The sequence below is a fragment of the Coregonus clupeaformis genome, chromosome 24, assembly GCF_020615455.1.
Source record: "Coregonus clupeaformis isolate EN_2021a chromosome 24, ASM2061545v1, whole genome shotgun sequence".
NCBI lineage: Eukaryota > Metazoa > Chordata > Actinopteri > Salmoniformes > Salmonidae > Coregonus > Coregonus clupeaformis.
Genome location: NC_059215.1, coordinates 41,219,038 through 41,234,082, shown reverse-complemented (window position 1 = coordinate 41,234,082; position 15,045 = coordinate 41,219,038). Strand labels below are relative to the sequence as shown.

At 42.5% G+C, this 15,045-nt stretch overlaps 1 protein-coding gene across 1 annotated transcript; it reads right to left on the bottom strand.

The window, feature by feature from the left end:
• Positions 1-6,390: 6,390 nt before the first annotated feature.
• On the bottom strand, positions 6,391-10,614 carry LOC121538532 (lens fiber major intrinsic protein-like). Its single transcript, XM_041846654.2, has 4 exons — positions 9,804-10,614; positions 9,065-9,229; positions 8,786-8,866; positions 6,391-8,583 (listed from the first exon to the last, which is right to left on the bottom strand). Exons 1-4 carry the CDS (start codon positions 10,161-10,163, stop codon positions 8,398-8,400), a joined length of 792 nt encoding a protein of 263 aa, XP_041702588.1. The 5' UTR covers positions 10,164-10,614; the 3' UTR covers positions 6,391-8,397.
• Between the last annotated feature and the right edge of the window lie 4,431 nt (positions 10,615-15,045).

The following is a 15,045-nucleotide window of genomic DNA, read 5'->3' as shown; positions in this document are numbered from 1 at the left end:
CACTTTGTATTCAGGACAAAAAGTGAATTGCTTTGCCACATTTCTTGCAGTATTACTTTAGTGCCTTTTTGCAAACAGGATGCATGTTTTGGAATATTTTTATTCTGTACATGCTTCTTTCTTTTCACTCTGTCAATTGGGTTACTATTGTAGAGTAACTATCTATCCTCGGTTTTCTCCTATCACAGCCATTAAACTCTGTAACTGTTTTAAAGTCACCATTGGCCTCATGGTGAAAACCCTGAGCGGTTTCCTTCCTCTCCGGCAACTGAGTTAGGAAGGACGCCTGTATCTTTGTAGTGACTGGATGTATTGAAACACCATCCAAAGTGTGATTAATAACTTCACCATGCTCAAAGGGATGTTCAATGTCGGCTTTTTTTTAAAACCTCCCTGGTCAACTGAGGAAAACCTCCCTGTTCTTTGTGGTTGAATCTGTGTTTGAACTTCACAACTCAACTGAGGGAACTTACAGATAATTGTATGTGTGGGGTACAGAGATGAGGTAGTCATTCAAAAATCATGTTAAACACTATTATTGCACACTGAGTGAGACCATGCAACTTATTATGTGACTCCTGAATTTATTTAGGCTTGCCATAACAAAGGGGTTGAATACTTATTGACTCAAGACATTTCAGCTTTCATTTTGTAATAATTTTGAAAATATTTGAAAAACATTACTTTGACAGTATGGGGTATTGTGTGTAGGCCAGTGACAAAATCTCAATTTAATAATTTTTAAATTCAGGCTGTAACGCAACAAAATGTGGAAAAGGTAAAGGGGTGTGAATACTTTCTGAAGGCACTGTAAAAGGGCAGCATCCTCTTCTGGACATTCTTCAGGAATACCTTTCTGTACGTGGCCTTATCACTTCTCTGTACATTCTATCTACAGTGGGGAAAAAAAGTATTTAGTCAGCCACCAATTGTGCAAGTTCTCCCACTTAAAAAGATGAGAGAGGCCTGTAATTTTCATCATAGGTACACGTCAACTATGACAGACAAAATGAGAAAAGAAAATCCAGAAAATCACATTGTAGGAATTTTAATGAATTTATTGGCATATGATGGTGGAAAATAAGTATTTGGTCAATAACAAAAGTTTCTCAATACTTTGTTATATACCCTTTGTTGGCAATGACACAGGTCAAACGTTTTCTGTAAGTCTTCACAAGGTTTTCACACACTGTTGCTGGTATTTTGGCCCATTCCTCCATGCAGATCTCCTCTAGAGCAGTGATGTTTTGGGGCTGTCGCTGGGCAACACAGACTTTCAACTCCCTCCAAAGATTTTCTATGGGGTTGAGATCTGGAGACTGGCTAGGCCACTCCAGGACCTTGAAATGCTTCTTACGAAGCCACTCCTTCGTTGCCCGGGCGGTGTGTTTGGGATCATTGTCATGCTGAAAGACCCAGCCACGTTTCATCTTCAATGCCCTTGCTGATGGAAGGAGGGTTTCACTCAAAATCTCACGATACATGGCCCCATTCATTCTTTCCTTTACACGGATCAGTCGTCCTGGTCCCTTTGCAGAAAAACAGCCCCAAAGCATGATGTTTCCAACCCCATGCTTCACAGTAGGTATGGTGTTCTTTGGATGCAACTCAGCATTCTTTGTCCTCCAAACATGACGAGTTGAGTTTTTACCAAAAAGTTATATTTTGGTTTCATCTGACCATATGACATTCTCCCAATCCTCTTCTGGATCATCCAAATGCACTTCAGACGGGCCTGGACATGTACTGGCTTAAGCAGGGGGACACGTCTCGCACTGCAGGATTTGAGTCCCTGGCGGCGTAGTGTGTTACTGATGGTTGGCTTTGTTACTTTGGTCCCAGCTCTCTGCAGGTCATTCACTAGGTCCCCCCGTGTGGTTCTGGGATTTTTGCTCACCGTTCTTGTGATCATTTTGACCCCACGGGGGTGAGATCTTGCGTGGAGCCCCAGATCGAGGGAGATTATCAGTGGTCTTGTATGTCTTCCATTTCCTAATAATTGCTCCCACAGTTGATTTCTTCAAACCAAGCTGCTTACCTATTGCAGATTCAGTCTTCCCAGCCTGGTGCAGGTCTACAATTTTGTTTTTGGTGTCCTTTGACAGCTCTTTGGTCTTGGCCATTGTGAAGTTTGGAGTGTGACTGTTTGAGGTTGTGGACAGGTGTATTTTATACTGATAACAAGTTCAAACAGGTGCCATTAATACAGGTAACGAGTGGAGGACAGAGGAGCCTCTGAAAGAAGAAGTTACAGGTCTGTGAGAGCCAGAAATCTTGCTTGTTTGTAGGTGACCAAATACTTATTTTCCACCATAATTTGCAAATAAATTCATTAAAAATCCTACAATGGGATTTTCTGGATTTTTTTTCCTCAATTTGTCTGTCATAGTTGACGTGTACCTATGATGAAAATTACAGGCCTCTCTCATCTTTTTAAGTGGGAGAACTTGCACAATTGGTGGCTGACTAAATACTTTTTTTCCCCACTGTATATTTCAGAATGTTGTTCTATGTCCATTTTTACAAGACTCATACCTCCAGTGGAAAATGTTTATGCACTCTGTCTCTGCTTGTCCGTCCATCTGTCTATGTGCTCTATTTCCATTTTCCATGCCCTCCTTGATTGTGAGTAAATTATTGCAGATTGATATAATCATAATTTCACTGAATATGCCATTATTATTATTCTAATGGAGTATGGGATGAATGAGTATAAGGTAGACTACACTGTTACATATGCTTTTTATATAATTGATATCCTAAGATATTCATGTCAAGGCAGATTTTTGTAAACGTATGTATTTCCATATTCATGTTTATCATCATTAGAGACCTGCAGCAGCTGGGGTAACTGACTATCTCAGTAATGTTTAACATGAGCAGATGCAGAAAAAATACAGGCTAATGTAAGCTGAATGGATGATGTACTATTTAGTATTGGAATGGTAACATAATGTCATAACAATACAAGAGTTGTCTATCAGGGACAGTGCAAATTATCTCTGCTAGAACCTTTATGTCCATACTTGTGTGTGTGTGTTTTAAGGGTGAGTGTGATACAGTAGTTGTCTGTGTGTGTGAGTCAGTGAGTACGCATTAGCATGAGTGTGTCAGTGTATGAGTGTGTGTTTTTGTTAGCCTCAGTGTCAGCCCCCATTGTAAACCATTGTGAGAGTCAGCGTTGTGCCATTGTCTCTGGGCCAGCTGCAGTTTAGGGTACAGAGCTGCTCCAGGAGTCTCTATGTGCAGAACCACCTTATTCACATGTATGATGAAGCCATACAACCACAAGAGAAATATGCATAATAAAAAAATAATTTGTAATTAAACAAAGTGACATGACGTTTTTTTGCAAACCAAGATGACATGACATGTGCATAAGTGTTGGTCTGCATGCTCTGGTTAATTCACAGATGATGTGTTTGGGTGGCCTACCATTACCCTCTGTGCAGGACATCTGTGTTAGGTGTGTGTGGTGGTGGGAGTATCAGATTTTAAAAAGCAATTTCCAGAAAATATTCAAAGTGAAGAAAGACATAAACTTGGATTACACACAGACTTCATTTATACACCAGCTCCTTTTATTTGTCCCTTTTTTCAACCAATAACAATAATGATGTTATATCTGGGGCAAAATACTGCCATCTATCAATGTGGGAAACACCCATAGCCATAACCCTTCCTACTCCAGCACACAGACAGTATTGCCCAAACACCGGAGGCTGGTGAGAGCTGGAACAAAGTCAACTGGAGGAGTCTCATGGCCATACTTAGTCATCATCACACACACACACATACAGACATATTGGGACACAGCACTGGCTAAAATAAACACACACCATCTGTTTTTGATCCGTGCTGAATACTGAGAGGAGACTGGGAGAGGAAGCCAGTTCAGACTACCAAGACGCACCTACTGATGGTGCCCTGGTTGGTACATCACCAACAGCACAGAATAAATATACTCTTTCAGTTCCAGAGAAACCCTCCAGGGACACAGAGAAGCTGTAGCCGGCAGGCGCTAAAACAATCGCTCACTCCTCTCTGTCCCCATAGGAAACCATGTTGCTATTGTTGTATCCTCATAGTGGTCTGGATATGTTAATGCTTAGCCCCTTCCCACAGGGCACACACTGGTTGGATCAACGTTGTTTCCACGTCATTTCATTGAAATTACATTGAAGCAACGTGGAATAGACGTTGAATTGACATCTGTGACCAGTGGGTTCATGGAATACAGGGAGAGAAAGGGAAACCAGAATTAAGGAGAGAGAGAGATAGATGAGAAAAGGGAGACCTTTAAGCTTTGAGTGACATTTGGGAACATCTTAGTGGAGAGCAGGAAAGGGATGTAGAGAGAACAGTGAAGTAAAGATAAGTATGTTTCTCTAAACTGGTTCCCCACCAGGTTTCGTATCACACCCTCCCTCCCTCCCCCTCTTCTACACCCCACACCTGAAACATGATGCATTTCTTTATTGTTCTGTTCATGGGCGCGGGAAGTAGCTGTGCTGAAGCACCCCCTGACAAATCAGAATTAAAAACAATATATTTTTATTTTTATTTCACAAAAGTAGTTCACTGGGCATTTACTAGTCCTGTATTAGCAGACCAATACAGCCATCTGTAAGCGTGGGCAAAAACATTGTTGTCCACAAAAGTAGTGCACTCCACCTTTACTAGTGCTGTATTAGCAGACAGATATAGCCTTCTGTAGCGCAGCGGTATATCTCAGTTTATTGCATAAATCGTGTATGCATTGGGTTGCAATGCTGGTGCGGTAAAATTATCCAGTCCAGTTTAATGAATTACAGTGTAGGCTAATCCAAATGTAGTCTATGAAACAATTTAAATGGCGAAGAAGGCTAAAACCTGGTTAGCGGCAGATCAAAATAACGGCACGAAATCTCCGGGTGATCGGAGGAATTGTCCATGGTGTTGTCATTCAAGGCCCTTTATTTACCCTGTTCGCAATGAACACATAAAGGTTGCATTTTGGCTTCTGCTCAGATGAAGCCTGCGGGGAACACGTGCAACATACAGACACTACCCGCTATTGTTTTTTAGATGATGGAACACACAAAAAAAGTGCATGACGTCATCATTTCCTCAATCAAAGTTTGTACGGAGACATGTAGCCTATTAAAATAGCCTATCATTCCAGGGCTCTCCAACCGTGTTCCTGGAGCGCTACCGTCCTATAGGGTTTCAGTCCGACCCCAGTTGCAACTAACCCCATTAATTGTATAAACCAGCTAATTATTAGAATCAGGTGCGCTAGATTAGGGTTGGAATGAAAACCTACGGTATGGTAGCTCTCCGGGAACAGGGTTGGAGATCCCTGTTATAAAATATGCATAAAATACATCCACCAATTGCAACGTCTGCCTATGGCCACACATTTTGTCTCAATATTTTTTATATTTTTAATACCTTCAAACACCAAGTTAGGCATAGGCCATCATCACTGTGGTCCTCTGTAGCTCAACTGGTAGAGCACGGCGCTTGTAACGCCAAGGTAGTGGGTTCGATCCCCGGGACCACCCATACACAAAAATTTATGCACGCATGACTGTAAGTCGCTTTGGATAAAAGCGTCTGCTAAATGGCTTATTATTATTACTGTAAATCATGAATGATAATCATTCACGTTTTACCGGTGAAACTGCATCTGCATGCCAATCCTTTGATTGATCTCAATTAGTTTAATAGGAATAGCCTATGCTTGAATTACTGTTTCGTGAGTGAATTAGAGCAGATGATGTTAACAAACTATTAGCCTTTTTTGTATTTTGTTTCAATCAAAGCATATATCCTGCCTAGGGTTTTGGCGCATTATCTTTTTGTTTACTATTCAGCTTCATCTAACCATCCTAAAATCTTATTAGAAATTAGGAGGTGTTTTTGGTGTAACAGTAACTTTAAAGACCTAATATGCTATGCTATTATATTCAGTTCTGTTTTGTAAAATACGAATTAATCGTTATGTGATCATCTTCTATGTGTAATAATAATAGTAATAAGTGATGAGTAGGACTATTAGGGGTATAGGCACCAGATCTTTGATGAACATTCTTTTAAATGATTGGAGCGCCCTTTATGACTCTAAAGGTCAGCTGGTTACAATAGCACATGGTTACAATATACCCTAGTACAGAATAAAAGAAAACAGATGCGTGAACTATCAATTCATATGATTTATTTGCATAGATTTAATCATCAAATCAATTGACCAAGTAGTGAACATAAATCATTACTACATAGGGCGGCAGGTAGCTTAGTGGTTAAGAGCATTGTGCCAGTAACCGAAAGGTTGCTGGTTCTAATCCCCGAGCCAACTAGGTGACAAATCTGTCGATGTGCCCTTGAGCAAGGCACTTAACCCTAATTGCTCCTGTATGTAGCTCTGGGAAAGAGCGTCTGCTAAATGACTAAAATGCATAGAATTGCTGGAAATTCGTTTACAACAGCCATAAAATCAAGGTTTTGGTGTGGTGTATTCATGCATCTCAATAAACTATAATCTAATTACATTATTACCAACTTGGCCCAATTCACATTTCCAATTTCTCACCCTGACATAGCCTACCAAGCTAGAACGGGCCCTGCGTCTCAACCAATAGCCAATATAGACTAAATATCCCAAGCAGGGCTACATCAACTTCCAGAGAAGGTCAGGCTCTTGGGCTTTGCGGTGGCCACTCTGGTTTGGGTGTCTTTGGCAGAACGGTGTCGCTGTAACCAAGTGGTCACATATCGTTCTGGGTTTTTGTGGTGATTAAATATCATTTATTTCGAATTAATCCGAATAAATGTACAATGTATTCTCAAATTTAAAAAAGTGAGGTCCCTCGGGTTCCCCCAGCACTACAAACCTGCTTACTTGTGAAGCAAAGGCAGCTGCAATGCACTATTTCATCAATAAAAAAATATATAATAATAATTTGTCGCGCCGCATCACCCCCAACTCTGCAACCTGAAACGTGTGGAGCATCATCTTGAAGTCATTCCCATTTACTGCAAGCCAATGCAACACAGGGCACTAATTGCCATACTGGTATAATTGTGTAAACAAAACATGACACACATTTTGTATCAAGTTTTTGTGTTTATTTTCATTTAAATATGGTTTAAACTGCCTTATGCTCACATTAAGGATCAAATCATAAAAGGAGACTTAATGAAAAGCTTACACGGCCATTCTGTAGTGAACAGAATCAGTCCAGTCTGGGATACAACATTTCCTTTGGATTGTGTTGTTTTTTTTTAAAACAAAAAAGCAGATGGTTTGTGTAAAAATGAATATCATAGCAAATACCACAGTGAAGGGAGGATAAATTATGTCTTAAAAATGTATAACGTAATGAAACATAATCATGATACAAACAGGAGAGTGGTAATGAAAATAAAACAAAATAAAAAGTACTGTTTCTGCGAACTCGATTAAACACACATTCACATACGGACACACTCTCACACACTCACTGGCAAACACACTCACACACAAACAGGCACACACACACTCACTCTCACTCACACACTCTCACACACATACTGTAGAAGCACCCACACGCACACACAGATAAAATGAAGTGATTTGAAAAATGAAACCCTGGTCAAATCTAATGGTATCATACATCCACGTATAGTGTCTGAAGTGCAGAAGAAAAAAAAAACTGAACAAATGTAGAGAAATAAATCAGATGCATAATGAAAAAGCATGCCCATCTTCACTGGTCTAACACAACCCTATACAACTAAAAACCTGGAGTGTTGCCCCTCTATCCTCACCCCAACCCCTTTCCCCATCTACACCCCAATCCTCTATCCTTACCTGCCCAACGCCCACCCATACCCTTACCCCACCCATACCTACATCCCCACTGGGCACACACTGGTTGAATCAACGTTGTTTCCACATCATTTCAATGAAATTACGTTGAACCAATGTGGCATAGAAGTTGAATTGACGTCTGTGCCCAGTGGGTGCCCACCTACACCTCACCCACATGCTTCTGTGCTGACAGGTCTGGTCCTTCTGTCTGTGTGGGCGTGTGAGGGAAGACTTGGTGTGGCTGAGAAGGAGGAGGAGACATAATGTCCAATTCAGTATACAGAGTGAGGTTGGAGGGAGAGGAGTCTCGTTGCATGTTGAGGTTGAAGGTTGTGAACCTGTCTGTGTATGTGTGTGAATGTGTGTGTGTACAGTTTGTGTATCAATACTGTATATGTCTGAATCTGCATGTTAGTCAGTGTCTCAATGTGAGTGTGTGTGTCTTTGTGTTAGTTAGTGAGTCTGTGTGAGTGAGTGTATGTGTGTTGATGGGATGGGGGCAGCACAGGGGTTGGTCGACACAGGGCCTGTCCCTCGTCCCTCGTCCCCAGATGGGGACAGGCTTATAGGGCTTGTGTCTTGAGCTCGATGGGCTCCCCGCGGGTGTCCTGCTGGGTCTCCGTCTCGGGGGGTCGGCTGCCCTTCAGTGTGGCCAGGCGCTCAGACAGATCGCGCATGCGGGGGAACAGCATGAAATCGTACAGAAGAGCGCCCAAACCACCTCCTATCATGGGACCCACCCAGTACACCTGACACAACACACACACACGCAAAGGTTAGCATGAAGACATGGCACAAGCAACTTGTATTGTTGTCGCTGATATAGGTTGGTATTAGCTATACTCTGAATTACTATAAGATCATAGAATCCACCATTGTCATTTGATTATTTGATCTATTATACGAATATTTCAGATTCTGCATTATGGTGTATGACTGTGTGTTTCTCACCCAGTGGTTGACAAAGTTCCTGAAGAGCACAGCAGGGGCGAAAGACCTAGCAGGGTTCATTCCAGCACCTGTGTAGTACATCTATGGCAGAGAAGGACAACCAGGCATTCAGAATGCAGTATGAGTTTCTGTTGTACACATTGCAAGTCTGTTTTTGTTTGTGTTCCACTATAAGTATATAAGAGTTTTGGGCATTGTGTGTGTTCCCCTATCCGTGTGTGTGTATTCGGTGTGTGTGTTACTCTGAGTGTGTGTTAGTGTCAGTGTGCGTGTGCTCACCCCCATGAGGTGTCCGACGGTGACAGCGAAGCCGATGGACAGGGCAGCAGAGCCCAAGCGTCCGTTCCTCCTCTCATCCGTCACGGCAAAGATACAAATCACCAGCTGCATGGTCAGAAACACCTCCACTGTGGTACCCATGCCCAGGCTGATACCAGGCTGCAGCTGTAGATGGCCAGAGGAGAAAAATATGAATCAGACATGAGGTCCTTTGTGAACAAGTTATTTTGTAAAATAAGTGTGTCCTCTTTCTAATAAAGTGTACATTGTTTGCGCAATTAGATGTGGTCTTCAAGTTAAGTTTGTAACAGGACATGTCAGGAATAACTCAATCAAAGATGCAACGCATATCAAGCCAACGGTTTTTAGTTTTTTTATCAATGCATTCAGTGGCCTCACCACTATGGCCTCAGTGAGGCCTCAGCTTTACATAACACTGATGGCTTGGATTGTGCTCATTGTACAGTAGCAAATGTAGTTACCAGTAGGTTCATCTCTACCCTTTCTAAATCTCCATTAGCATCAAGAAGCCTACTGAACCTAAACCAAACAATTATCAAACCCTATCAACATTGTTAACTGTTGTTGATATATATATATATATTTTTGCTGATTTGAGCTGATAGGTCCAAAATGGCACCCTATTCCCTATATAGTGCACATATTTTGCAGTGCACCATATAGGGAATATAGGGAATGGGCCCAGTGCCATTTGAGATGTGGGTGGGTGGTGTCTTACCGTGTTGAGAGCCATGTTGCCCCTCATGTTTTTTGGGGTGACCCCATAGAGCACGGCGGCCCCGGCCACAGCCCCCAGAAACTGGGCAGCCCAGTAGAAAAAAGCGCGGAACAGGGACATCTGGGAGCCTACCAGATAGGCGAAGGTGACGGCCGGGTTAATGTGGCCGCCGCTGATGTGGCCGATGGACTGGATGATGGTGGCAGCCGCCAAGCCGAAGCACAGCGCCACATGCAGGATGTGGTGAGGCCCAGTGGTCCAGCGCAGCGCGGCGCCTATGCCGAAAAACACAAAGAACATGGTACCGAAGAACTCAGCGAAGACCGCACGCCAAAACGCCATGGACCGGAACTCCCACATGCTGGCCGTTCACTGGACGCTCCTCGGAACGGAAAACGTTCTTGGAAAAAAAGTTGTCGGGGTGAATCTAGAAAAAGCGTGTACCTTCTAAAAGTCTGTGTGATCTTTTTGCACTGTTTCAGATGCAAAAAAAAAAAAGCCGGACTGACCTAAACGCTGTCTCACTGAGCCAATCAGTTGGAAGACAAACAGTTAAAGAAGTCGACAGAAGAATCCACCGACAGATCTATTTCTAATCTATGAACGATCTGGAGTTGGCGCGTAGGCAGTCAAACATCAACTCAGCTGTGCTTGCCTCCACTAGCCGCCTGTCGTAGAGACATAGGGGGGTGTGTGTGTGTGGGGAGGAGTGTGTGTCTCAGAATAGTTGTCAAGAGATGTGCATTGATGCTAGAGGGGTGGTTCTAGAATAGAGACAGGGATAGACGGAGTGTCCTGTGGACGTTTTAGCCTCTCTGACGGAGGGGAGAGGGCCCGCCGGGGGCTTTATAACACCCCCCAGGGGCCGCAAGTGACGCCATAATCCACCCTCTGGGCCAGGGGCGGGGGACATACAGGACGGCCAAAATCAAACAAACTTAACCCCTCTGTCGCCCCCCACAACAGACAGAGAGGGGAAGAGAGGGAGAGTATCAGGGGAGAGGGTGATTGCGAGGAGAGAAGGAAGGGAGGGAGGGAGGAAGACAAAATAGTGAGAGTGAGAAGGGAATCAAGAAAGGGCAAGTGACTGGGTGAGCATAAGAACTAGTGATGGATATCAACCCCACAGAAGTAATGAGGGGAGTTTGTCTAGTTGGCATAGTGCCATATGTCATCTGTTGACAAGTTATAACCATGATAACCATGGGAACAAGTGCTGATGGCGGAGAACGGACACACCCACAGATAATACAGTGATCCATGGGGGGCCCCAGACGGAAGAGCCTGATGCCAACAGTGTGCACAACTGACCCGTAGACTGAAATGCCTGACCTTGTGAAACCATTGTCTTAGCATTGAGCATGTATGCCACATGTCAACAGTGGAACCGCTTGGTTTTTAGAAATATGTTTGTAGCCATCATTCATAATTGATAAGATGTCAGGAAACGTGTGTTGTGCACAGAAAGGAGTGAAAACACATGAATGGTTGACATTCTCAGCTGTAGATTAGTATCATGTCTGTATGTCATTCTGGTCTCTACTGGGTAGAGGTGAATGCACTCACACTCAGCAATGCATTTAATCACTGACCTCAAATCCAAACAGCATTATTAACAGAGGTATTAAGCATACATTAGTGGTTATAAGCAGTACTTAAGGGCTATGAGCATAACATTGGGTCTGGGAGCATGACATGGGGACCTTATATGTCTACATATAATGTACAATAATAGGGAACGTCTTAAAGGTAATGAACTTGACATTGACACCCAAAGCACAGGACAGAGGCATGCATATGAACATATACACGTTGACTACTGCTGCAAAGTGTTTGGAAACAAATACATTTAAAAACAAACCAAAATAGCCTAACTATAAAGATCAGCAACGTAAGGGGCAGCCCTGCCAAAACAGTCGGGTATCATTTAGACACGTTTCTGTTTTCTCTCTTTCTCTCCCTCTCTCTAGGAGGTGCTGGGATGCTCAGTAGAGAATTGATTAGGCAGAGGTTTGTATTGTGTATGAGGGTGTGTGCCAGGCAGGAGGGGAGAGAGGCAGGGTGGCCCGCTAGCAGCCAAAGCCCTGAAAAATCCCTGTATGGTGCTGGGGAAAGGGGGAGGGACAGGGCGGGACAGGGGCGGGGGACAGGGGAAACAGGGGTTATTGAGCTCCAACACTGGAGCATCGAGCTGACCAGTCCAGAGCCATCACTGGGCAGAGTGGGCTTTAAATGGAGAACGCTGAGCTCACCATTTTAACTCTCTTTTATACACAGAAAAAAACACCAATACAATGCAAAATGCTGGCGGCACAAGGCAACTCTTGTGTGTGTGCAAAAAATTATGGTTTCAATAATGATTGCCAAGTTTTTATTCTCAAACATCCATCACTTTATACAGTTAACAAAAACATTTTAAAAAGTAAAACATTTGCAACGAGACATCCATAACAATTCAGGTAACAAAAACAAAAACATATTCAAGGTAAATCATCCCCCAAAATGTCTGTTTTCCTCCTACAATTGCTAATTACAAACCCAATAACCTTTTAGAAGGGGGTAGGGAGTGTCTGTGAAAAGCTGATCCCACAACCTATTTAGACCTGGGTCAATACAGGGCTCTGGTGGGAGGACTGAATAGCAGAATAATAGAGCTTTGAGGAGAGAGAGCCTCAGGAAGATGACAGAGACGGTGGCCTATGTGAACGTGTCAATGATCAGAGTCCAGAACGCTAGCCTCTTTAGCATTTCAAAGCATTCACAGACAGGATGAGTAATGCTAAAATAAAAGGATTCTGTGTTACAAAACAGACATTTCTTTGAGTGGTTGTTGGGTTATATATAATATTTCTGTGTAAATTAGTATGACATCACTGATAACACTGGATATTGATAAAATGGTATAATAGATATATAATGTATGTCCAATTTTACATGGTGTGGCTAAGTGTGAAGGATACACATTCACATGTATTTTGAAATTATAACTGTGTTGTCTTCATCATTATATGATCGTATTGTACATTTAAGCAATAATGCCCAAGGAGGTGTGGTATATGGCCCAGATACCGTGGCTAAGGGCTGTTCTTCTGACGCAACGTGGAGTGCCTGGATACTGCCCTTAGCCGTGGTATATTGGCCATATACCACGGCTAAGGGCAGTATCCAGGCACTCCAGGCCATATACCACAATCCCTGAGGTGCGTTATTGCTATTATAAACTGGTTACCAACGTAATTAAAGCAATACAAATAAATGTTTTGTCATACCTGTGGTATACGGTCTGATATACCACAGATGTCAGCCAATCAGCATTCAGGGCTCGAACCACCCAGTTTATAATATTGCGTTTATCTTATGCTAATGTAAACAGCAAATTCTCCAGTGTTAAATCAACACGGGCAGTATTAATTAAACACTGGTCCAGTGCCTTTACGGGTCCACACTTTTCAGTGTTAAATTAACACACTGCTTAGTGTAAAGTCCTATTTGCATATTTCCCAGAGTGCCTTGTCTTTCGAGTGAATTGTAGAATAATGATAAAAAGTTACATAGGGTCAAAGATCATACCCCCAAGGAATGCTAACCTCCCCTGTTATTGGTAAAGGTGAGAGGTTAGCGTGTCTTGGGGGTATGATCTTTGACCCTCTGTAACTTTCTCACTCATCATTATTCACGATTCATTCAGGACTATCCGTAATCATGGTAGCATCCACATTAATGTAGAAGTATTTATAAACATATTCTATTCTTATTTACAATAAAAGTGACTCCAAAACAATACAATCCATTACTTACCATTCATTTCTATTGGGCACAAATAATCTTAAACACAACCAAAACAAACTGCAAATGCATCCAACAAGTTTGTAAAGTCACAAGCTTGATGTAATCATTGCGTGGTAGGAATATGGGACCAAATACTAAACTTTTGACTACTTTATTTATAAGAGTCTTTAGGGGAGTCAATCACTTTTACCCCTACCTTTTTGAGGGGAAAGAATATTACTTGCTAAACTAAATCTCTTTCTCTGTGCAATTGTATTAGTATAAAATAATATAATTTCCCCCCTTTTTTATGGCATACTTCAGAAAGTATTCATACCCCTTGACTTATTCCACATTTTGTGGTGTGACAGTCTGAATTCAAAATTGATTAAATATTATTATTTTTTCACCGATCTACACACAATACCCCATAATGACAAAGTAAAGAACATTTGTGCAAATGTATTGAAAATAAAATACATAAATATCTAATTTACATAAGTATTCACACCCCTGAGTCAATACTTTGTAGAAGCACCTTTGGCGGTGATTACAGCTTTGAGTCGTCTTGGGTATGTCAGTATCAGCTTTGCACATCTGGATTTGTGGATTTTCACCCATTCTTCTTTTTTCAAGCTCTGTTAAGTTAGATGGGGAGTGGCAGTGAACAGCAATCTTTCCACAGATTTTCAATGGGATTCAAGTCAAGACTTTGGATGGGCCACTCAAGGACTTTCACATTCCTGTTCTGAAGCCATTCCAGCGTTGCCCCAGTCTAAGGTATTTTGCACTCTGAAGCAGGTTCTCATCAAGGATTTGCCTGTATTTGGCTCCATTCCTTGTTCCCTCTATCCTTACCAGTCTCCCAGTCCCTGCCGCTGAAAGGCATCCCCATAGCATGATGCTGCCACCACCATGCTTCACCGTAGGGATGGTGTTAGATGGGTGATGAGTTGTGCCTGGTTTTGCATTCAGGCCAAAAAGTAACATTTTTGTCTCATCAGACGACAGTGGCTTCTGTCTGGCCACTCTCCCATAAAGCCCAGCTTGGTGAAGTGCTGTAGAGACTTTTCGATCTGGCAGGTTCTCCCATCTCAGCCAAGGAACTCTGTAGTTCTGTCAGAGTGGTCATTGGGTTCTTGGTCACCTCCCTGACCAAGGTCCTTCTTGCCCGGTTGCTCAGTTTGGTCGGATGGCCAGCTCTAGGCAGAGTCTGGGTAGTTCCATATTTCCCGATGATGGAGACCACTGTGCTCTTGGAAACTTTCAACACTCTAGAAATGGTTTTATATCATTCCCCAGATATATGCCTCATCACAATTCTATCTCAGAGATCTACGATCCTTGGACTTCATGGTATAGTTTCTGCTCTGCCAACTGTGGGACCTTATATAGACAGGTGTGTTTCTTTCTAAATCATGTCCAAACAATTGAATTGGCCACAGGTGGACTCCAATAAAGTTGTAGCGGACGT